The sequence below is a fragment of the Sinocyclocheilus rhinocerous genome, unplaced genomic scaffold (assembly GCF_001515625.1).
Source record: "Sinocyclocheilus rhinocerous isolate Xijiao unplaced genomic scaffold, SAMN03320098_v1.1 scaffold178, whole genome shotgun sequence".
Taxonomy (NCBI): Eukaryota; Metazoa; Chordata; class Actinopteri; order Cypriniformes; family Cyprinidae; genus Sinocyclocheilus; species Sinocyclocheilus rhinocerous.
The window spans coordinates 783,721-805,664 of record NW_015653463.1 but is presented as its reverse complement, the minus strand read 5'-3'; the positions used below and the strand labels follow the sequence as shown (position 1 = coordinate 805,664).

General features: G+C 37.5%; 2 protein-coding genes across 3 annotated transcripts in view; both read left to right on the top strand.

Moving 5' to 3' along the window:
- LOC107715876 (hydroxymethylglutaryl-CoA synthase, cytoplasmic-like) overlaps positions 1–8,082 on the top strand; it is an 11,619-nt gene extending 3,537 nt beyond the window's left edge. For both annotated transcript variants that reach the window (XM_016522114.1, XM_016522113.1), the window contains exons 2-10: positions 433–890; positions 2,594–2,719; positions 2,912–3,076; positions 4,254–4,422; positions 4,634–4,804; positions 4,926–5,032; positions 6,345–6,470; positions 6,560–6,717; positions 7,654–8,082. In XM_016522114.1, coding sequence (XP_016377600.1) covers positions 443–890; positions 2,594–2,719; positions 2,912–3,076; positions 4,254–4,422; positions 4,634–4,804; positions 4,926–5,032; positions 6,345–6,470; positions 6,560–6,717; positions 7,654–7,743 — 1,560 coding nt within the window. In that variant the 5' untranslated portion in view covers positions 433–442 and the 3' untranslated portion in view covers positions 7,744–8,082. The remainder of the gene's footprint in view (positions 1–432; positions 891–2,593; positions 2,720–2,911; positions 3,077–4,253; positions 4,423–4,633; positions 4,805–4,925; positions 5,033–6,344; positions 6,471–6,559; positions 6,718–7,653) is intronic.
- A 5,030-nt stretch (positions 8,083–13,112) lies between these two features.
- LOC107715875 (talin-1-like) overlaps positions 13,113–21,944 on the top strand; it is a 109,819-nt gene continuing 100,987 nt past the window's right edge. Inside the window, exon 1 of the mRNA XM_016522109.1 lies at positions 13,113–13,258. The gene's annotated coding sequence lies outside the window, so the exon portion shown is untranslated. The remainder of the gene's footprint in view (positions 13,259–21,944) is intronic.

Below are 21,944 nucleotides of genomic sequence, written 5' to 3'. Positions count from 1 at the left end.
AAGAAAAATATCCATATTCAAAACGTAATAATCACTTTAATGTAGCTTGCGCCAACAGTCCTACACGGAAGCAGCTCTTTGCGCATGCGCCGGTCAGAAGTGACGAATGCGGAAGCGCATGAAAAGTGTTATTTTAAATTGTAATATTATTTTTAATTGTAATATTTTTACTGTATTTTTGATCAAATAAATGCAGCCTTGGTGAGCATAAGAGACGTCTTTCCCAAACATTAAAAATCATAATTATACCAAACTTTTGAGCGGTAGTGTATATCTGCATTTAACCTGTAAGCGGTGAACTTGTTTTCTTAATATCAGTCTTGTCTGTTGAAAAAAACATATGGGTCAACCATATAGGACTGAAACTGTAATAAACCTGTGTGGGCTAAATCATCAGACATCTGTTTTAAAGCTTGCACGCTCTTGTCTCAGTCCATTCAGGATGCCTGGATCTCTCCCTGCTGTTTGTGAAGCTGCGTGGCCTAAGGATGTGGGAATCATGGCTGTGGAGGTGTATGTGCCCTCTCAGTACGTGGAGCAAGCGGAGCTGGAAGAGTTCAATGGGGTCGGAGCAGGGAAATACACGGTGGGGCTGGGCCAGGCGCGCATGGGCTTCTGCTCGGACCGGGAGGACATCAGCTCTCTGTGCCTGACGGTGGTGCAGCGGCTGATGGAGCGCAGCTGCCTGTCCTACCAGAGCGTGGGCCGGCTGGAGGTGGGCACGGAAACCATCATCGACAAGTCCAAGTCCACCAAGACCGTCCTGATGCAGCTGTTCGAGGAGTCGGGCAACACTGACGTGGAGGGAGTGGACACCACTAACGCCTGCTACGGAGGAACCGCCGCGCTCTTCAACGCCGTCAACTGGGTGGAGTCCAGCTCCTGGGACGGTGTGCTTCTCACTTTACACATTTCACCACAAAATCAAAAGAAAAATAATATTTATAATAAAATTTAGCTTAAAGATTGTGAAGTGTTTTAATTTTTTTTCCACAAAAATTAATTACTGTAATCCAAAAACTAACATTAACAGCTTATCAAATCAAATAAGCTGTTGAAGGAGTAGTTCACTTCCAGAACAAAAATTTACAGATAATGTACTCACCCCCTTGTCATCCAAGATGTTCATGTCTTTCTTTCTTCAGTCGTAAAGAAATTGTTTTTTGAGGAACATTTCAGGATTTCTCTCCATATAATGGACTTCTATGTGCCCCCGGGTTTGAACTTCCAAAATGCAGTTTAAATGCAGCTTCAAAGGGCTCTAAACGATCCCAGCCGAGGAAGAAGGGTCTTATCTAGCGAAACGATCGGTTATTTTCTAAAAAAAAATTACAATTTATGTACTTTTTAACCTCAAACGCTCATCTTGTCTAGCTCTGCTTGAACTCTGTTCTTTCCGGTCCAAGACAGTTAGGGTATGTCTAAAAACTCCCATCTCATTTTCTCCTCCAACTACAAAATCGTCCTAAATCGCTGCAGAAGCACCGACCCAGTGTTTACAAAGTGAACATGCAAAGAAGATCAAATGCCCTTTATTTATCCGTGGCCTAATGGTTAGAGAGTCTCAAGTCCGGCAGGAATTGTAGGTGGGGGGAGTGAATGTACAGCGCTGCCTCTATTTTATAATCTCCGCCCCACACGTACGTACACAACCCTGGCATAACGACGATCGCGGAAACAAGCGAAGATGACACGCAAGCATATTGAAACAAAAGCCAACACGGATAAGTTGTGTGAAACTTAGAAAAATCAACGTTACTCACCTATCAATACAGATTGTGTCAAAGCAGCTTTACAATATTAATTAGGAAAACGGTGGCTGTCTAGGAGACAAGGTCTTCACTGGGGATCTGTCTCTGGGGCTCATCTAGTCCCGCTCCTTGAGTTCTCCCCACCGCTGGAAACCTGCTCCGATGTTTACGCCGGTCCTACCTCTTGCCTGATCTTAACCCTTCTTTTTAATGTTTTGTTTCTCTGAAATTTTCCTCTTTTTTTTGTCTTCCAATTCTCTCTATCCATAGTTGATCTGCTAATATCCATCTGTGCACTCAAACGGAGCGCTCTCTTCTCTCTATCATTACAAAACACGCCCCTTACTGCTGATTGGCTGCAAGTGTGTTTTGGGACTCGATCCGACGCTGTGGTCAAAAGCGTTTTTCAAATATTGCTTAGTGCACCTTTAAAGTAAAATTATTGAACATAAATATAGGAGCCTGATAAAAATGCTCATTTTAGAAGAAAATTTCAGACAGCACTTAGAGGCTTTTGCATCTGAATTTATATATATATATATATAATATATACATTTTTTTTATTTTTTGAAAATTACAATGTTTAAAAAAAAAAAGAATTTGGACTGAAAATATCCTTCATTATTATGTCAGTAATGTTACAATGCAAAAAAATCATAATGGTCCTGAAACATGCTTCATTATCTTCTATGCAAAATATTATTTGGCTTAGTTTTTATTTAAGCTCTTATTATTTGGTGAATTGTGAACATGGAATTCATGCACTAAAAACACTCGATGCTTCATCTTGAATTGTTTGCCTGTTGAGTGTAGACTCGCTCTAATACGATCTGATGTGGCAGGCCGTTATGCTCTGGTTGTTGCGGGTGACATTGCTGTGTATGCCACGGGCGGCGCCAGGCCGACAGGGGGAGCCGGAGCCGTGGCCATGCTAGTCGGACCCAACGCCCCTCTGGCCTTCGAGAGAGGTATGAGGCCTTCGAGAGAGGTATTGTTTGCTACAATAGCCTAGAGAGATATAACGAAACAAACCTTATCACAAAGATAACAAAACCCAAGTCAACACTTTTATTTCCCACTATATTTACATAACTTTATTTACTACATTTGATATTTTTTATTTCATGAAGTAATTAATATGTGATCACTTATTTTAACAGGGCTTCGTGGGACACATATGCAACATGCGTATGATTTCTATAAGCCAGATATGGTGTCTGAGTATCCAGTGGTGGACGGCAAGCTTTCCATCCAGTGTTACCTCAGCGCTTTAGATCGCTGCTACTCCGTCTACAGGAACAAGATCCATGCCCAGTGGCAGAGAGGTTAGCAAATACATCTACATATTCTCAAACAATAGAAACCCATAATTCAGATAGTTTAGCCTTTATTTATTTAATTAATTAATTAATTTATAACCTGAATCTAAATCTGTCATTATTAATCAGCCATATTGTGAAAGTCAGTATTGACAAATATTTTGCCAAACAAAAAAGGTCAAAAGGCATCATTTAAAAATGTCAACGAAAAGATAATCTTGGCAGAAAATGAAAATTCATTTTCAATTATTTTCCAGACACATTGGGATGAAAATTAAAACAGTTCTGTCAATGTTATATTTTTCTATGTGATTACACTGTTTGGATAAAACATATTAGTCAACTAGTTGGTATAAAGAAATCCCAGTAGCTTCTCTGTCTTTTCTCATAAGAAGCAATTTCTCCTTTAGTGCATTACTGTGTTATTACCCAAATAAACCATGATCATTCATCATGCACGTTACTAAATGTTAGTGCAATGATTTGTGTTCACAGTATCGGCCAAAATGTTCTCTTTCAATTTTCAATGACCAAACAATCGATGCATCTCCAATAGGGATGTAACGATTCACGATTTTGATTTCACGATTCGATTTTCTCGCGATTTTTGAGATTGAAGACACATTATACAGTAAATTAAAAGTGTCCTTTTATTAGACTATTGCTGCACGTTTCTTTGTGAAATCAAAATATAACAAAACTAAATAGAAATTTTAAAACAAACCCCAAATCAAATAAATACGTTAACACAAATAAACTTCATATAAACAAACTAAGGCTTTGTCTGTGCTCTTTCCATTTCAAATTAGAGGCAACCACTGCATTTTAATCATCATCCAAACAGAGATGCATACATACATACATGCAGCATGAGCAGATTTTAATCTAAATTAGACTGTATAATTTCGAAATTTGAAGCAAAAACAGAATGGTCTGACTTTAGTTTTGTGAAACTATACTACATAAAACATATCTGAACGAAACGCAAGTTCACTCTCTGCCAGCAGGTGGCACTTATGAACAGCAATGATTCCTGGGCTACCGCTTTTTACCGAATTTAGGTTCCATCTTTCGTTTCTTCAGGGTCCATGAATACACATTCCAGCAGTGAACTATAAACGTGTGTGTGAAAGCTGTGTAATCAGTCTGTGTTGTTTAAGGCCTTCTCGTCCTTGTGTTTCAGAGGGTCTTGACAAGCGTTGCAGTCTTGAAGACTTCGGCTTCATGGTGTTCCACTCTCCTTACTGTAAACTGGTGCAGAAGTCTTTGGCTCGACTAATGCTCAACGATTTCCTCTGTCATCCCAGTCCAGACACAGAGAGCGGGCCCTTCAGCGGACTGGAAGCTTTCAGGTTAATATCCTCCTCCTGCTGGGGATTCGTCTTTAGGAAAGGTCCCACACAACACACAGTGACATAACAGCAGCCACATTTATTGAATATTTATTTAAATTTGACATTTTTTGGAATGTGTTTGAAGATTCTTCTCACAGCTGTTTTCCATACAACAGCAGCTCATCTTGTAGAAACCAAACATTTTACATTTCTTTCTAATTTTTTGCAGAGATGTGAAGATTGAGGACACTTATTTCGACAGAGATGTGGAGAAGACCTTTATGAAGGCCAGCTCAGAAGCGTTTGAGAATAAGACAAAGGCGTCTCTCCTTATATCAAACCAGAATGGTAACATGTACACACCGTCAGTGTACGGCTGCTTGGCTTCGGTTCTCGCTCAGTAAGTGTCACGTGTGCTCCTCGTGCCTCGTCTTCCATTCATGAGTGTACATTACAGCCTTTGTGCTTCTTCAGAACCGCTGTAAATGTGATGCACTCGTTTTTTTTTTAAATCTCTACAGACATACACCGCAGCAGTTGGCAGGACAGAGAATCGGTGTGTTTTCATACGGCTCGGGCTTTGCTGCTACGCTCTACTCCATCAAAGTCACACAGGACGCTACACCTGGTACACACACACACACACACACACACACTTTATTAGAGTGTCATTACTCTAAACTAGTGTGGGCAGCATGACCAATCTCGCAGTTACGGTGCAAGACATTTGGTCACTTTTATAACAAGACAGTTGTTTTATCTGGAAAGTCAACCCAAAAATGTTTTAGATATATTGTAACATTATACAATACACTGTCGTTCAAAAGTTTGGGATCAGTAAGATTTTTAATGTTTTTCCTTCTGTTCATCAAGGCTGTATCTATTTGATCAAAAATACAGACAAAAACTGTGATTTTGTGAAATATTATTGCAATTTTAAATTACAGTTTTCTATTTTAATATACTTTAAAATATAATTTATTCCTGTGAAGCAAAGCTGTATTTTCAGCATCATTACTCCAGTCTTCAGTGTCACATGATCTTCAGAAATCATTCTAATATGCTGATTTATTATCAGTGCTGGAAACTGTTGTGGTGCTGAATATTATTTGGAACCTGTGATTCTTTTTTTTAGGATTCTTTGGTAAATAAAAAGTTAAAAAGAACAATGTTTATTCAAAATATAATTTGTTTTGTTACAATATACACTATTCAAAAGTTTGGGGTCAGTACATTTTTTTCTTTCTTTTTTTCTTTAAAGAATTTAATACTTTTATTCAGCAAGGATGTGTTAAATGGATAAAAAATTATAGTAAAGACAAGACTTATATTGTTAGAAAAGATTTCTATTTTGAATAAATGCTGTTCTTTTTAACTTTTTTTTTATTCATCAAAGAATCAAAGATAAAAGTATCACAGCTTCCAAAATAATATTTAGCAGCACAACAGTTTCAACACTGATAATAAATCAGCATATTAGAGTGATTTCTGAAGATCATGTGACACTGAAGACTGGAGTAATGCTGCTGAAAATTCAGCTTTGATCACAGCAATAAATTACATTTTAAAATATATTCAAATAGGAAATCAATATTAGAAATTGCAATAATATTTCACAAAATTACAGTTTTTTTTCTGTATTTTTGATCAAATAAATACAGCCTTGATGAGCAAAAGAGACTCCATTAAAAATCGTACTGATCCCAAACTTTTGAACAGCACTGTACATGTTGATGATTTTTGGTAAATGAAAGGTACTTCATCATCTTAATTTAGAATTAATATTAACCAAAAAATGACATCTTGACAAAAACAGCTACTGTAGCAAAACTAAATCTCTCCCATAATCAACAAAGCTGCCTACAGTTACATAAGCTAGTGCTAGTCGTCCTGCCCATCCAGAATTGCAGTCATTAATAACTCATCTTTATTATGATAAGGATCCTCTCTGGATAAGTTGGTCTCCAGCCTGTGTGACTTGCAGGCCAGACTGGACTCTAGAAAGAAGGTTTCCCCGGATGTTTTTGCTCAGAACATGAAGCTCAGAGAAGAAACCCATCATTTAGGTAATCAAGCATTTTCGTTCTGTCCTTCTTTCAATGATTTAGTCTCCATTCAAATCTTGGATCTGTTTGACGTCGTGATGTTTCCACAGCAAACTACATCCCTCAGGGCTCGGTAGAGGAACTCTTCCCAGGAACATGGTACCTCACTCGTGTGGACGAGATGCATCGCAGGCAGTACGCCAGGCGCTCGGTGAGCGATGACAGGCCGCTGGAGGCCAGACTCCTCACTTCCAGCAATGCAGCCGAGGTATGTTTTTCAAACTGGTATTTGTTTCATATGATTTTAATGTATTTTCATAATAATAAAAGCAAATAGTTTTACAATTTATTGCATTTTGTTGTTGCTCTAGTTACAGTTGATGTCAAAAGTTTACATCCCCCTTTCAGAATCTACAAAATGTTCATTATTTTACCAAAATAAGAGGGATCATACAAAATGCATGTTATTGTTTATTTAGTACTGACCTGAATGAGATATTTCACATAAAAGATGTTTACATATAGCCTACAAGAGAAAATAATAGTTGAATTTATAAAAAATGACTCGTTCAAAAGTTTACATCCCCTTAAATGTACACATCTCCATTCTGTTCAAAAGTTTTCACCCCCCGGCTCTTAATGCGTGGTTTCTCCTTCTGGAGCATCAGTGAGCGTTTGATCCTTCTGTAATAGTTGCATATGAGTCCCTCAGTTGTCCTCAGTGTGAAAAGATGGGTCTCAAAATCATACAGTCATTGTTGGAAAGGGTTCAAATATACAGAAGATGCTGGAAAACCAAAGAATGTGCAGGAGCTGGGGGATTTTTCTGAAGAACAGCAGGCAGTTTAACTGTTCAGGACAAACAAGGGACTCATGAACAACTATCACTAAACAAAAAAACACCGCTGTGGATTATTCAGCTAACAACACAGTATTAAGAATCAAGGGGATGTAAACTTTTGAAGGGGGTCATTTTTATAAATTCAGTTATTATTTTCTCTTGTGGATTATATGTAAACATCTTTTATGTGAAATATCTTATTCAGGTCAGTACTAAATAAACAATAACATGCGTTTGGTATGATCCCTCTTATCTTGGTAAAATTTACATTTTGCAGATTCTGAAAGGGGGGTGTAAACTTTTGACCTCAACTGTATTTACAGTACCTATAGCACTTTCTGATGGTGTTTTTCTCTTTCTCAGCATATTCCCAGTCCGCTCAAGAAGATGCCCCGCATCCCAACCGCCACAGCTGGCCCTGAGGTGCTCGTCATTAGTAACGGGGACCATTAAGCTTACCTCCGTGAGGTGCACACCATGGCAGATCACATTGAGGACACTGATCTGTAAAAACGACACGCTAAAAATGGCCCCAGGACTTCTGCAGCCAGATCACTTGTCACTGAGTGATGTGAAACTCAAAGCTTTTGAATGTTCCAGGACAGACTCCCTGTAGTCTGGAAATGAAGTGTTTCTCTGTGGTGAGCTCCCACTAACTGCTGCTCACAGTCGTCTATGCAGAAATCCGGACTTGTTTCTTTCTTTTAAGTCCAAATATCTACCTGTTGGCTTTTCACAAGCTCCATGCTGTCTTTTTTTAAACATTAAACTAACCCCGTCATTTAAAGCAGACGTTTAGGAGAAAACATGGATGTCTTGAAGAAGAGCGTCCCTCGTTGTTTTTAACTGATCTGTTAGACGCTGTCTCTCTGTCCTCTTCAGCTGACCGCTGTCTTGTTTTCGCTTTTATAAAACTCTTCTCTAGTCAGTCTTATCACCATGGCCATGTCAGAGAAATGTGCCTGGATCACATATTAATGAGCCATAAGCTTTACAAGTTTTAATAACATTCACCCGTTTAGTAATAATTGTTTAGTCGCTGCTAAAAGGGCTTCTGTTAGCATTTATGTCCTTTGAAACGAGAATCATTTATTTGATTTTCATTCTAGCCAAAGTAGATGGTGTTCGTTTATATGAACTCAAGACGAGGAAATAAAGTCATGACAATTGTATAGAGGATAAAAACGTGATGATAACTTAGTGGCAATGTGTTAAAGCTATGAAATAGTATAATAATCAGTTAAACTGGTAACATCTTTTGGACAAAAGACAGTTTTGATGATGAAAGTGAGAAAGAGCACTATCTGATCATCAGCTGTTCACCTCCAAATAAAAACTCGCTCCAAACCCGTACACTCTCAGAGGAAAAAAGGTACAAAAGCTGTCGCTGGGGCCATACTTTTTCAAGAGATAGACCTTAGTACCTTAAGGGTCCATATTGATACCTTAAAGGTACATATAGTACATATCCAAAGTGTACATATTAATACCTAAAAAGTTCTAAAAGTATCTTTTTTTGGAAAGGTACCACCCTAGTTAAAGCTTTTGTACCTTTTTTTTCTGAGTATAGGACTGACTATCTTCTGAATCATTTATTTGATTTTCATTCTAGCCAAAGTAGATGGTGTTCGTTTATATGAACTCAAGACGAGGAAATAAAGTCATGACAATTGTATAGAGGATAAAAACGTGATGATAACTTAGTGGCAATGTGTTAAAGCTATGAAATAGTATAATAATCAGTTAAACTGGTAACATCTTTTGGACAAAAGACAGTTTTGATGATGAAAGTGAGAAAGAGCACTATCTGATCATCAGCTGTTCACCTCCAAATAAAAACTCGCTCCAAACCCGTACACTCTCAGAGGAAAAAAGGTACAAAAGCTGTCGCTGGGGCCATACTTTTTCAAGAGATAGACCTTAGTACCTTAAGGGTCCATATTGATACCTTAAAGGTACATATAGTACATATCCAAAGTGTACATATTAATACCTAAAAAGTTCTAAAAGTATATTTTTTTGGAAAGGTACCACCCTAGTTAAAGCTTTTGTACCTTTTTTTCTGAGTATAGGACTGACTATCTTCTGTGCAGCAATAAAAGACAATATTTTGAGAAATGTTGGCAGCTAAACAGTCCCGGTTCCCATTGACTTTCGATTTTCAAATAGTAAATGTGAACTGAAACTGTTTGGTTATTCTTCATAATATCTTTCATGATACACAGAAGAAAGTCAGTTATGCAGGTTTGAACGTGAGAGTGAGTAAATGATGGCAGACTTTTCATTTTTGGGTGAACTGTGCCTTTAACTCACTCTTTATCAACTATTTGTAGATCCCAACTGACTCTAATATTCCTTGATCTGTTGAGAAATTGCAATCTGAAGAGATTATATGATCAAATGTTTGGCCTGTGATTGTCCCAAACTACAGAGCACTTCTCAGTAACGATGCAGCTTATTTAGAGATTTATCGGTTTCAGATTTATAGTGGGAGAGAAGCAATATTATTAATACTACGGTATTGTAAATGTTAGCATCTTAACACCTTGATGCTAAATAGTTTATGGCAGATATAGGCTACAAGCAAAAAAAAAGATATTTTCAGAAAGATGCTTGATTGCATGAACACTGATAGCAAGATGGTATTTCTTTTCAGAACATTCTTCAATCCGTGGGTTCATGTTAACATCTGAATAACAAGAGCACTTCTGCTCCGACTGCTTATCCATCAACTCTGAGAAGCCTTATTCTGAGCATGTACAGAACACACATATATTCTGAAGACTGTAGAGAGATTTTCCTTCTTCAATCTGCTGCCAGAACATGTTGACTGTATAGAGTTATAACAGCCAATGTTTACAAGACGTCTCCCTCAGATCAGTTCACACCAATAATTGGTAAGTAATGTACAGCTCTAACTGATATTTGTAGATGGACAAAAGCTGGTATGTGATTAGGTGTAACTTGCAGAAAACAAGCTGTATGTGGGAATCTGATCATATATGAACTGAGGATTAAATGTTGATTTGCTGAGTCTCTGTTTATTCTTTGTCTCTGGAGGTTCATCATTTATAGTTTTGGAGACGGTGCTATGGAAAAGAGATGTCAATTAATAAATGCCCCTAGAATATCTATTACTTTTGATAAAACTGGGAATAAATCTATTTATATATGAAAATATTTTATATTACATTTTAAAGTACAAAAAAATTATTTGTGATTGAATCATTTCCCCATCAGTTAATGAGTTGGAAATGGGCTGCCAGACAGCTGTCAGGTTATATGTACTCAAGCGTTATCTCTTTACCTTTACCCTACAGAAAGGCTTTAGGACAGTCCAGGATTGCACCATTGCACAGTTCTGACTTCCTGTCTGCCAGCAGCCTGCAAAATGAATAGCTCATGAACTACACTCTGAATCGCACCCACTCTGTGTTCTCGGAATCACTTCCTTTTCCAGTTCCGCATATGCTGTGGCAATCCAGAATTTTTGGGGAAGCTGATGTTTAATATTAACCAACCAATAAAAGATTAGCAAGTCATATTTATATATATATGTGCTAATAATCCTGGTCTTGTACCCAAATGTTATGGCTCACTCTCAAAATATGGTGACAAACCTGTCCAGTGACTTGAATAATTAAAGTTTTTCAAATAGTCAAGAAACTCTGTAAAAGTCATAAGTTTATAACATGTTTATTAATTTATTATGACTTTTTTTGACTATATTATTGTCCTTTTTTGTTGTTGTTGAATGAGTCAAGTGCCTGAAAAACCCTTGTCCCCTTCATTTATAGTTATACTTATTTTTTAATCATTTTGTTTTCTGGGGTAAAGCATATGTGACAAAAAAAAAAAAAAGTGCTATTAATAATTTAACAATTTATAAATACTTGTTTTGCTTTTTGTCTTGATGTTTTTGAAAATACAAACGCTGCCGAGGTCAAAGTTCAGTTTCCCAACATGTTGAGTAAACCTTATATTTAATTTTTATTCCATGTAGTTCATTTGAATGTGTCCTCACGCTTTCCATTAAATATTTTAAGTTGGAGTGAGCTTTATTTGGAGTTCACATTGAAAATATTACTGTTTTATTATAATTTTGCAACGGTAGTTTAGTTTATGGCACTTCTCATTCATTTATCCATAAACAGTGATTGACTGTTGCGTTCCAATAGTCACATTCTAGCGTTTTGCGATTCCAACAGCACTTATTTCCGCCGTTCGTATACAACCCCAATTCCAAAAAAGTTGGGACATTTTGTAAAATACAATATAAATCAGAAATCTGTGATTAGTTCACTCTCTTTAACCTGCATTTGACTAGAGTACAAAGAAAAGATTTCCAGTGTTTTCACTGACCAACTTTATTGTGTTTTGTACATGCATTGTAACAAATCTTGATGGCTGCAACACACTCTGACTAAAATTGTTGGGACAGAGGCATGTCATATTATATATCAATTCTCCTTTTAATTACAATGTTTAATTGTTTGGGAAATGAGGATACTAATTATTAAAGAACGAGACCTGGCATTCTTGATCTATAACCATGGACTTCCCATGAAAGATATCATCTTGATGATAGTACATGTCTCTGAACAATCCCAGTATATGCCTCCGTGTCAAAGCTTCACACATATTCCAGTGCATTTTGCTTCTGTCGCTGATGAAAGTCTGGATGGTCCCTTTGGTCTTTGGGACGGAGAACTCGTGAAACAATGAAAACATCCTTCATCACTTGAGTTAAGATTAGAAAAATGTAAATTTTATAGCACAGCCACCACAAAATGAGAATTTAGCACCTCTTTTTACTTTGAGATCGCTCTGAGGTTAAATACAGATTTAACACCGTAACAAGATATAGTTTAATAGCTATGATGCTGGTTTTGAAATCAAATCTTTGAAAAATGCTGGGTTGTTTCAACCCAACTTTGGGTCAAATATGAACTAACCCAACCGTTGGGTTACATTTTTACATTAGATTTTTAACCCAAAAGTTGGGTTAGTCCAAATTTGACCCAAAGTTGGATTGAAACAACCCAGCATTTTTAAGAGTGTAGTTATGAAGGAAACACTGACAACAATGGCTTGGGGAAAAAAACAGTTAATCTTAAAAAATAAACCATATACATAAATCCAAATAAGAAATAAAACCGTTATCAAATAAGTGTCCTAACCTCCTAAAACATTGGTGTCTAATATTTTAGAGCAGTCAATGCAATTTGGGAAAGAAGTCAATTAAATCTGTATGTGTGTGAAAATATTCAGATGTAAGCCCCTTTGAAATCGTTAACCTTTTCATAAGTAACTGTAATTTAATTACACATTTTTCACAGTAACTGTAACAGATTACAGTTACATTTATTTTGTAATTAAACTACGTAATTGCGTTACATGTAACGAGCTGAGCTAAGAACAGTACTGAGAAGTTTTCACTATTGAGGTGTAAACAATATATTCAACACAAGATGGTGCTATAATAATCATGCTTGTTCCGCTCCCAACATTTAAAGCTATATTAATAAAATAAAACAGTGTTTCGAATAAAAATAATGCGGTGTCTCTTTAATTCTTTAAGCCTCTAAATAATTAAAACATGTCGAAAAGTATATTTTATTGACGTAACAAACCAAAAATTTTTACCGTTTTAGATCTAAATTTCCTACATTCTTACATTGTGTCGTTTTCCGACCGTAGTAAAGTAATTACAAGGAAGGATCAAACTAAATGTGAATACATAATTTGAGCGGAGCGGACTGAGGCGAGTCAGTGATGCGTGCGTGCGTGCGTGCTCACAGCAGGGTGGAGTTTAACACAGCGCCGCAAAGCAACGGTGCAGAAATCACTTCTGTTCTGACATTACACACTGCATTTACTCAACACGAACTTTCTGCTGGAGGACAGGGATCGTTAACACATCGGTTATTGCCCGAAGGTGGACAACTAGTGATCGAAGAAAGCTGAGGTAAGAGCTAAAAACTAATTCCGCGCACTTGAGCTAAAGCTGCTAAACTTTTTCAAGGGTGGGAAGTTTCCTTCCGATGCGAAGATCTTAAAAAACTCAGATATGATAAACAATTCGACATTGGATTTACGCGTTAAAAGAAGGTTTGTCACAGTGGGATTTCAAGAAAACGCCTTGGTTTGGCGATAATTCTGGAGAAGCTGTGAATAAGGCGACTTTAGCTCATAAAAGTTCACTTTTTTTCCTCCTCAGGCGAATATGCAGCATAGTTTATAACGGAAGAAACGGCGTCTAACGGTTAAAACCGCTTTCAAATAACGTACATTCTAAAAAAAACACTTTAGTCTGTTCTTCCGTTTAAGTGGTTTATTATGATGGCCTACAGCTTTGTAAACTCTGAAGTGTACCAGTCGCACGTCACGGAAGGAATGATACTGTAACTGTAAAAACTTGAGGAGAAACGCGGCCTACAGCGACTGGACTAACGTTAGCGTGATTATTCCGTCAGCAGTGCAGATGGGTTGTTATTCCTGTCATGGTTTTGCTGTGAATCATGCATAGACACACAGACGGTCCAAATATGTCGAAACGGGTGTCAGGTTATTCCATATGTTTATATTCACCGCCGCAGTTGAGACCGTTCACAAGTGTGGCTTGTAGAAATTATATTTTCGCAAAGAATGTGTCCGTGTTGGTTTGAATCATTTGGCGTTTGTCTTTTCTTTTGCAATGTGTTTGAAGTACAGAGTCGCTTTGATAGAGGAAGTTGTGCTGGAGGAATATGCGCCCTCAGGGCTGACATAACTGAGCTCAGATCGGGTGTGGTGAGAGACGTGAAACTTGCAGGAAGAAACGGTTGCATGACATTATTGAAGCTGTTATTCATTTAATCCAGCATTGGACCTAACTGTCCTCCCCTATTCTGTGGGATGACAGAGATGTTGCACTAGTTTCTGTGAGCTGTTGTGGCTTCTGCTCTTTGCAGCAAGTGTGTTGGTGCTTGAAAGAGCATTCAGTTCAATCACATCTCAGAGACTCTTATCTGGACATCCCATTCATTTCTGAAGTAGTAAATGGGTTAAAGGATGCCACACCAAGTGCTCTGCATGCTAAAATCTTGTCACTCTTGAGCAAAAGCGGTTTTAACACTAATGCATCACATATGTAATAGTAGTGAGAAAATGTGGCATTTAAAAGTTTATTGAACCTTTAGACAAAATATACAAAAACATTTTTAAAAAGTGTGAATGTGTTACATAATGTAGTGACAATATGAAGCTTAAAAAGCACATAATTTTCAGAGCTAAAAGTAAGAAATTCTGATAGCTTGGAATGTAAATCAATGAGATCTTTATGACTGCTTACATAAAATACATATGAATATCAGTTGCTACTCTGTCTCCCAATAATATGATCTTATCATTAATAAAAATATATTTTACTGCTTGGTTTTATGATCAATGCGCTGCAATTTTATTGGTCAGGGGTTAAACATATGATGCAGTGCAATGCAGTGATGTTTGAGAGATTAACAAATGAACATTCCTCAATGTGATGATCATTCATGTTTAACATAAATGTGCATCTTGAAATATTAATAACAATATAAAAGTTATTCTTACATTTACTTTAAAAATCATAAAAGATTTCCCAAAAAAGACGTTATGAGACCGTGATGTTTTTACAATTCTACATAAATTATACTTTAATTATACTTATTTGCTCAAAAAGTATAAGGTTACTTTTTTTATTCAACAGTTTTTTGCTCAGCAGATTCAGCAGATTTTTGATCATAATTTAGACAAGACGTTATGAGACCGTGATGTTTTTACAATTCTACATAAATTATACTTTAATTATACTTATTTGCTCAAAAAGTATAAGGTTACTTTTTTATTCAACAGTTTTTTGCTCAGCAGATTCAGCAGATTTTTGATCATAATTTAGACGCCTTAGAAATAAATAAAAAACATACTGTATCGTATTTCATGTATGGTTAACAATATCATGTCATGTCATATCAAAAATGTCATGGGGCCCTATCATACACCGGGTGCAATGCGGCGCCAGGTGCGACGCAAGTGTTTTTTGCTAGTTTCAGCCCGACGCAGTTCTCATTTTCCCGTCCTGCGCCGCGCTGTTTAAATAGCAAATGCATTTGCACCCATTTGTGCTGGTCTGAAAACGAGGTGTGTTCAGGCACATTGCTGGCACGTTGCTATTTTGAGGCAACTGAAATAGACTGCGCCATTGACCAACAAAAACCTGGTCTAAGGTCAATGGCGCAGTAGTTTTTTTGTTATTTAAAGAGCGGATCCACAGCGTGCGTACACTCTGCTTATTACACACACAGGGACGCACAGCAGCCAATGTAAAATATTATTATTGTGTAGGCTACATAAATATAAAAATGCCTACATGTCATAATGGATAGTCATTGCATGTATCAGAATTAGGCTACCTATTTGCTCGCACACGAGCAGCTCCGTTTCCTCTGGAGACGCGTTCAGTCTTTGCGCTTGCAAATTCCGCCGTGTAAATAGCGAATCCATCATGGCACGAGCGCAGCTGGCTCTTAAAGGGAATGGGAGATAAGACTCTGAATGGTTTATTGCACGTTATGCCCAAAACACACCCATTACTCATTAAGAGAATAGGCACCATGCGCCAGGTGTGCCGACCGTTTTTCCCGTCGTTAAACTAGCAAAAGTGGATTTGAACACTCCCTAAGTGCACCTGCGCCGTGCGCTTTAGACCATGCGCTTAGATCGTTAAAATAGGGCCCATGGTGTTTCTGGAGAGTTTTTTTTGGAGATGTCGTCTGCCCATATGTTTCCTGGTATTGTCCTCAAGAAATCCCAAGACATGTCTGTAGTGTTCTTCTTTATTAAAAGCGAGGACACACACACACACGAGTCCAGTGCAGTGTGAAAGATGCGGCAGACGGGCTCAATGCGGCCAGCAGCGTGTGTCTCTGCTCCCACCCCAGCGCGTAACAAGCCTGCTATTGAAGGCACACTGTGTAGAATTGTGGTGGGCTTCAGAGACATGAAGGGCCCCTTTGTGTTCAAGGGTCTGAGAGGGTGTAGAGACGGAGCACATGATGACCTGTTCATCCTAACTAACTCAATCCTTCGCATCCAGCAAGCACATCTGATCTTCCGTTCACCATATATGTGGATCAGTTAATGTTTATATGTGAATAAAAGCCTGAATTAAATCTGTTCATTACATAAAATGATCATGACTCTTCAGAAGAAGCATTTGGATTACTTGGATAACTGGAGTCGTTATGAGGTGTTTGTGGTGTCAAAGTTTTGGTGGAATTGATCTTTCATTGGAGGGACAGAAATCACAAGGTTTCATTAAAATATCTTCATTTGTGTTTTAAAAATGAACAAAAGTCTTTTTAGTTGAACTTAATCTTTCCTGCCACCATCACTAGTGCAAATTCAGACTTGCGGTGTTGTGATTGGTCATGTGTCATTGCATTGATGTCTTGATGTCAAGCGTTTAAATGCACCATATTTGGAAGGATATGCATTCAATGAGAGAAAAGCACAATGTCAGTCTGTTCAGCATGCAAAGACATTAAGAGTATTTTTATTATACTTCTTTAACAATCCTTTTTTGCCATTTTGAAGCTATGTTTCACTTCCAGTATATGCAAATGAGTCGTCAATACATTCTTTAAAATTTCTCCTTTTGTGTCCCATGGAACAAAAAAAAAAAAGTGGTGCCAGTTTGAGACAGCAGTGTGAATGGAGCATGACATGATTTTCATAAAGGGGCGGTCACACTAGACTTTGAACGTAATTTTTTCGGACGCCGCTGCGAATATGGGCGGGAGCAGGACATGACATCACACGCCAAAGTTTCCCCTCAGTTATCACAACATGGATTCCGATGTGCTTTTACTGTGTCTTTTGCGATGGCGTCGAAAGCGTCTGGAAAGGAGAAGGCTGTGGGTTCACCCTATTCTACGGACTCGGAATGAGCGGGGAGAGGTCCATTCTTTAATTCAGGAGCTTCGGCTGGATGAGGATCGCCACAAGGAGTGCTTAATTTTTTTCTGACACAGTTTAACTCTGAGATCTTGTCATATTTTATTACCATTTTTTTAAACTATAGTGAATAAACTGTATTAATGAATGAAATGTTCAAGGTGTCTGAATAAATTTTGGTTTGACTACATATACATATTACATTTTTAAGTGCTGTAGGTTTTTCCCTTTAAATAGGTCATTTTATAAGTTCCTGTGGTGTGCAAAATTAATTTTAAAATGAGTCTGAAAATATAAATAAAATATATAAAATAATGAACATTAAGTAATTTAATAATAATACACTTGTGTATAGTAATTATATTGTACTCTCTCTCTATATATATATCGTCTGTTCCTGTTTCCATTGACACCGCGAACCATGCAGCTTCTTTTTTTATTAGATTTTTATAATCTTTTATAGATGTATTATATAAAATCGGACTAAGGCTAAAATTAGCGCTTCCTCCATTTTTTAATTTCTGTACAGAGAATTATTGGCTCACTGACGCTGATGAGATTAACCCCTTAGGTATCGAAATTTGGTACCGAACGACAAGACGTTTTTCGATACTCGATGGTATCGAGGCAATTCGGTCGGTGCCTAAAAAGTATCGAACTCGATACCCAGCCCTAAGTGTGACCGCCCCTTAATTGGATGAAGTATCCTTTAACCAGGATAGTTCATGGTTAAAGGATAGTCGGTTTGGTTTGTGCTGCTTTGTCCTTAAGAAAATCAAAGAAATTGATAAACCCTGTTAGTAATTAATGTGGCTTAAGAAGTGACAGATTTGAATTGTATGAATATCTTGGTGGTGGTGCTGAATTCTTCTGAAGGAACAGGATGTGCTCTGTCATTCCCCGGGGAAGAGCTGTGCTAGTAACACTCAGATCAACACACACAAGAGGAGCTTTTACTGGTGGGACAAAATGACAATTCTGCATTCAATGTGGAGCATGTGTTTATAGATTACTTTTAACTATGGTTGGGTGCCAATACCGGTACCTATGTAACCGGTATGTACTAGAACCGAATCAGAATGCAGATTTCGGTGCCACTTAAATGCTTTCAAGAGCGATCGATTGAAATATTTGTTCTCCGAAACGGATGTAAGGATCACCGGCACCGCACGTGAAAAATTATTTCTCGACTGAGAAAATTCACGAACGCAAAAAAAGCTCTAATAATACAAATCCAACATCTTTGTAGTAACGCGAGTGTCCATGTTGTTTTCACATTCCGACTTAAAAGCACAACTCGGTAAATGAGAGCATCCGAGGAGCACGTGAATGCAGCAATTACTGTACACTTGCTCTGATGGCAGCAGGTATACCGTTAGCTAGCTAAGCTAAACATTCTTAAATTAAAATGCCTAGATCTAAACTTCCCTTGTAATGACTTGCAATGAGAAGCGTTTCTAAACCTGTTGTCCAACAAAAGAGAACACTATAACGTTTTTACTCCACAACTGCTTCCTTTTTAGGTAATAATAATTTTTTTTTTTTTTTTTTTTAAGTATCGGTTTAGGCACCGGTACCGTTTTAAAAGTATCGATTTGGCACCGGTATAGTAAAAAACCCAAACGATACCCAACCCTACTTTTAACAGAGTACTTTTAACAGAGTCGATCTGTCTGTCATATGTTGAATGTCTGTTAATCATCAATGAAATCCATAACACTAGTTTATGATTCCCGCAGTATGTCGGTTTGAATAGGTGACAGGTGTTGGATTTATGTCCCGGCGTGTGCGTGGTGGCCTACGCTCGCTCCCGTTTAGGAGATCTGCACTGCTGGTTTGTTTCTCTTGCCAGTATTTGGAAGCAGCCATATTTGGTCAAAGCAACTTGGTCTGTTATTCCAGTGGCAAGGGAAATCTTTGGAGGCCAATTCTATTGCCTCAGCCTCTAAAATAGTGACAGTGTATTCAATCCATTACAGGAAACTATGATGTCTTATAATATCAGTTTGACAGGACAGTGAATAATTGGCTGGAACACACAAATACTATCTGATCTACTCATGTGTAGAGCTTTAATAGGCAAGTTAGCTCATAACATCATAACTGGATCTGAATAATTATTCAACATTATTGACGCTGAAGTGTTTTTTGTTGTTGAATAAATGTAAAATGTTTACAGTGTAAATGTGATCAATTAAGATTAGTGAATGTTTGTTCCTCCTCTTTATCAGTTAACACTTCTGCACAGTTAGCACAGTGTCTGTGCTGTTGTTTTTCTTTATTATCATTTGTTATTATCATACAACCCAGCGCTGGGTAAAATATGGACAAACCCAGCTATTGGGTTGTTTTGACCCAGTGGTTGGGTTACTACCCAGAAGGCTTGGGTTAAACATTTAACCCAACCGCTGGGTCTTGAAATTTGGTTGATTTGACACGGAATGACCCAAATATATTTTAATATATTTAAAATGTATTTAGTCTGTAATAAAAAAAATATTTAAAAAAATATTTAATTAAAATATTTAAAAGCAAAAAAAAGAAAAAAAGAAGATGAAGGTATATCCCCATTTACACACGTAATTGTGTTTGTATGAGGTGGGTGGGTGTAATACAGCACATCATAAACAAGTTAAACGGCCTTTTAAATGACAAGCATGACACTCAGAGGAATGGAAATCTCCCAGCATCCTCATGGAGACTTCCTTTATGAACAAGAGCCAGAGATCTGAATTAAGAGCACAGATCTCTTCTCAACAAATACTATAGTCTAAAAAATACAACCCAGCGCTGGGTAAAATATGGACAAACCCAGCTATTGGGTTGTTTTGACCCAGTGGTTGGGTTACTACCCAGAAGGCTTGGGTTAAACATTTAACCCAACCGCTGGGTCAAAACAACCCAGTTGCTGGGTTTGTCCATATTTCACCCAGCGCTGAGTTGTATTTAACCCAGCATTTTTTAGAGTGTAGTTATATTCACTATTTGTTTTCGTTGCCTTCAAATTGCACATTGTTTGGGCAAGATGTGGAATAACAGTTTAGTAAAAAATGGATTAAAATGAATTTATTTTGAAACTAATTTTTTTTTTAATAAAGCTGCTTAATCAAAGAAATAGCCATCAGATTAATCAATTATCAAAATAATAATTTGTTTCATGTCACACCTAATAGCCTAATACAGCCTGAATTAAAAGGCTGAATTGTTGATTTATCATTGTTATAATGATTAGATCAGTCGACTCAAAATAAGTAATTGTTAATTGCAGTCATGCTTGAATAAACGACTCAAAAGATCCACGACCTGCTGTATCTGGAGTTCATGACACTGCATGGATGGATGGATGTTGATGATTCTGCACATCAGCAGTGGCTGCTGGAGAGGTTTTCATGTGTTGGTAAACTGCGTTCCACAAAGTGACATTAACAGTGTACAGAGCATTGTTGAGTGTCTGGATCAGGAGAGGTGTGAGATATTTGGGATGACCAAAAATGTGATAACATGCTTATTATAGTGTGAGTGGAGAAACTGTTGAGTTCTTGTTAAGTTTGGAGGGAAAAATGTTCAGTTCAAAAAGTGCTTGCTCCAATACAACATATATTACTGATGACTTTTTATCAATACATTTTGTTATTGAATTATAAGTAGAACCTTGTATTTTCACTAATCTTGTTGAATTGTTTTCTGGTATTCATTTGGTATGAAATGCAATGCATCTTAAAAGGCATGTCCACATAAACCGCCTATGTAGACATCTTACTAAGCTTTTGAAATGGAGCCTTTATGCACACATGTAAATGTGTTATATATAGAGACTTTCATATCTGCTCCGGTAATATTAGCTAGAAGCTGTGACATGTAACGTTTGGCTCTCAGTGTTAGGAGAGGAGCTCTGTGTTGTAGCAGATGGTTTTTGTGCGTTAGGGAGAGACGACAGCTGCGTTTCTTAGATAACTGCATAAAGACCAGCACATGACGGAAGAGCAACTGAAGACTTCCTGTTTGTGTGGGAAAGTGACCAGAGGAATGTGGTTTCATATCACTGGGCATATCTTCCCGTGATCCATGAGATGTCACCTCACTACAGACACATCTGAGGATACAGATCTGTACAAGCTCTAGTTTCAGGAGAGATTTGGAGTCCAGTTCTAAAATCCATGACCATGATATTCCTGACTTGCATTATTTTTGACCGAAAGGCAAATTGCAGTATGTTTTGTGTATTGTTAATTTTTTTAAGGCAGTTTCTTCACTTTGGTCATTTGTTTGTGTATTTTTAAAGTGAAAGTAGCACTATATTGTCCTGAATAATGTGTAAGTCACCATTATTGGGATGATGGCCAAATGTTTCCTCCAAACAAAAGACGGACGGCGTTCAAATGTTTTATCCACAAGAGATCGTATTTCCAGTGCTGTTCTATTTTCAGTACTAAAGTTTGTTCACAGCTGCTTTTCTGAATGCACATTAAAGGCAGGGTATGTGATTTTTCAAAAACACTTTAGAAAATGGATTCGGGCTGAATAGCAAAACAAACTTGTAGCCAATCAGCAATAAGGGGCGTGTCTACTCGTCTCGTGATGTGGAGGAGAGAGCTTTCAGTGCATGGGACGGACATTAGCCGAGCCGAGCGACAGAAAGATAGAGATGGCGGATAAAAAACAAAAGAGGAAAACGTCTGCGG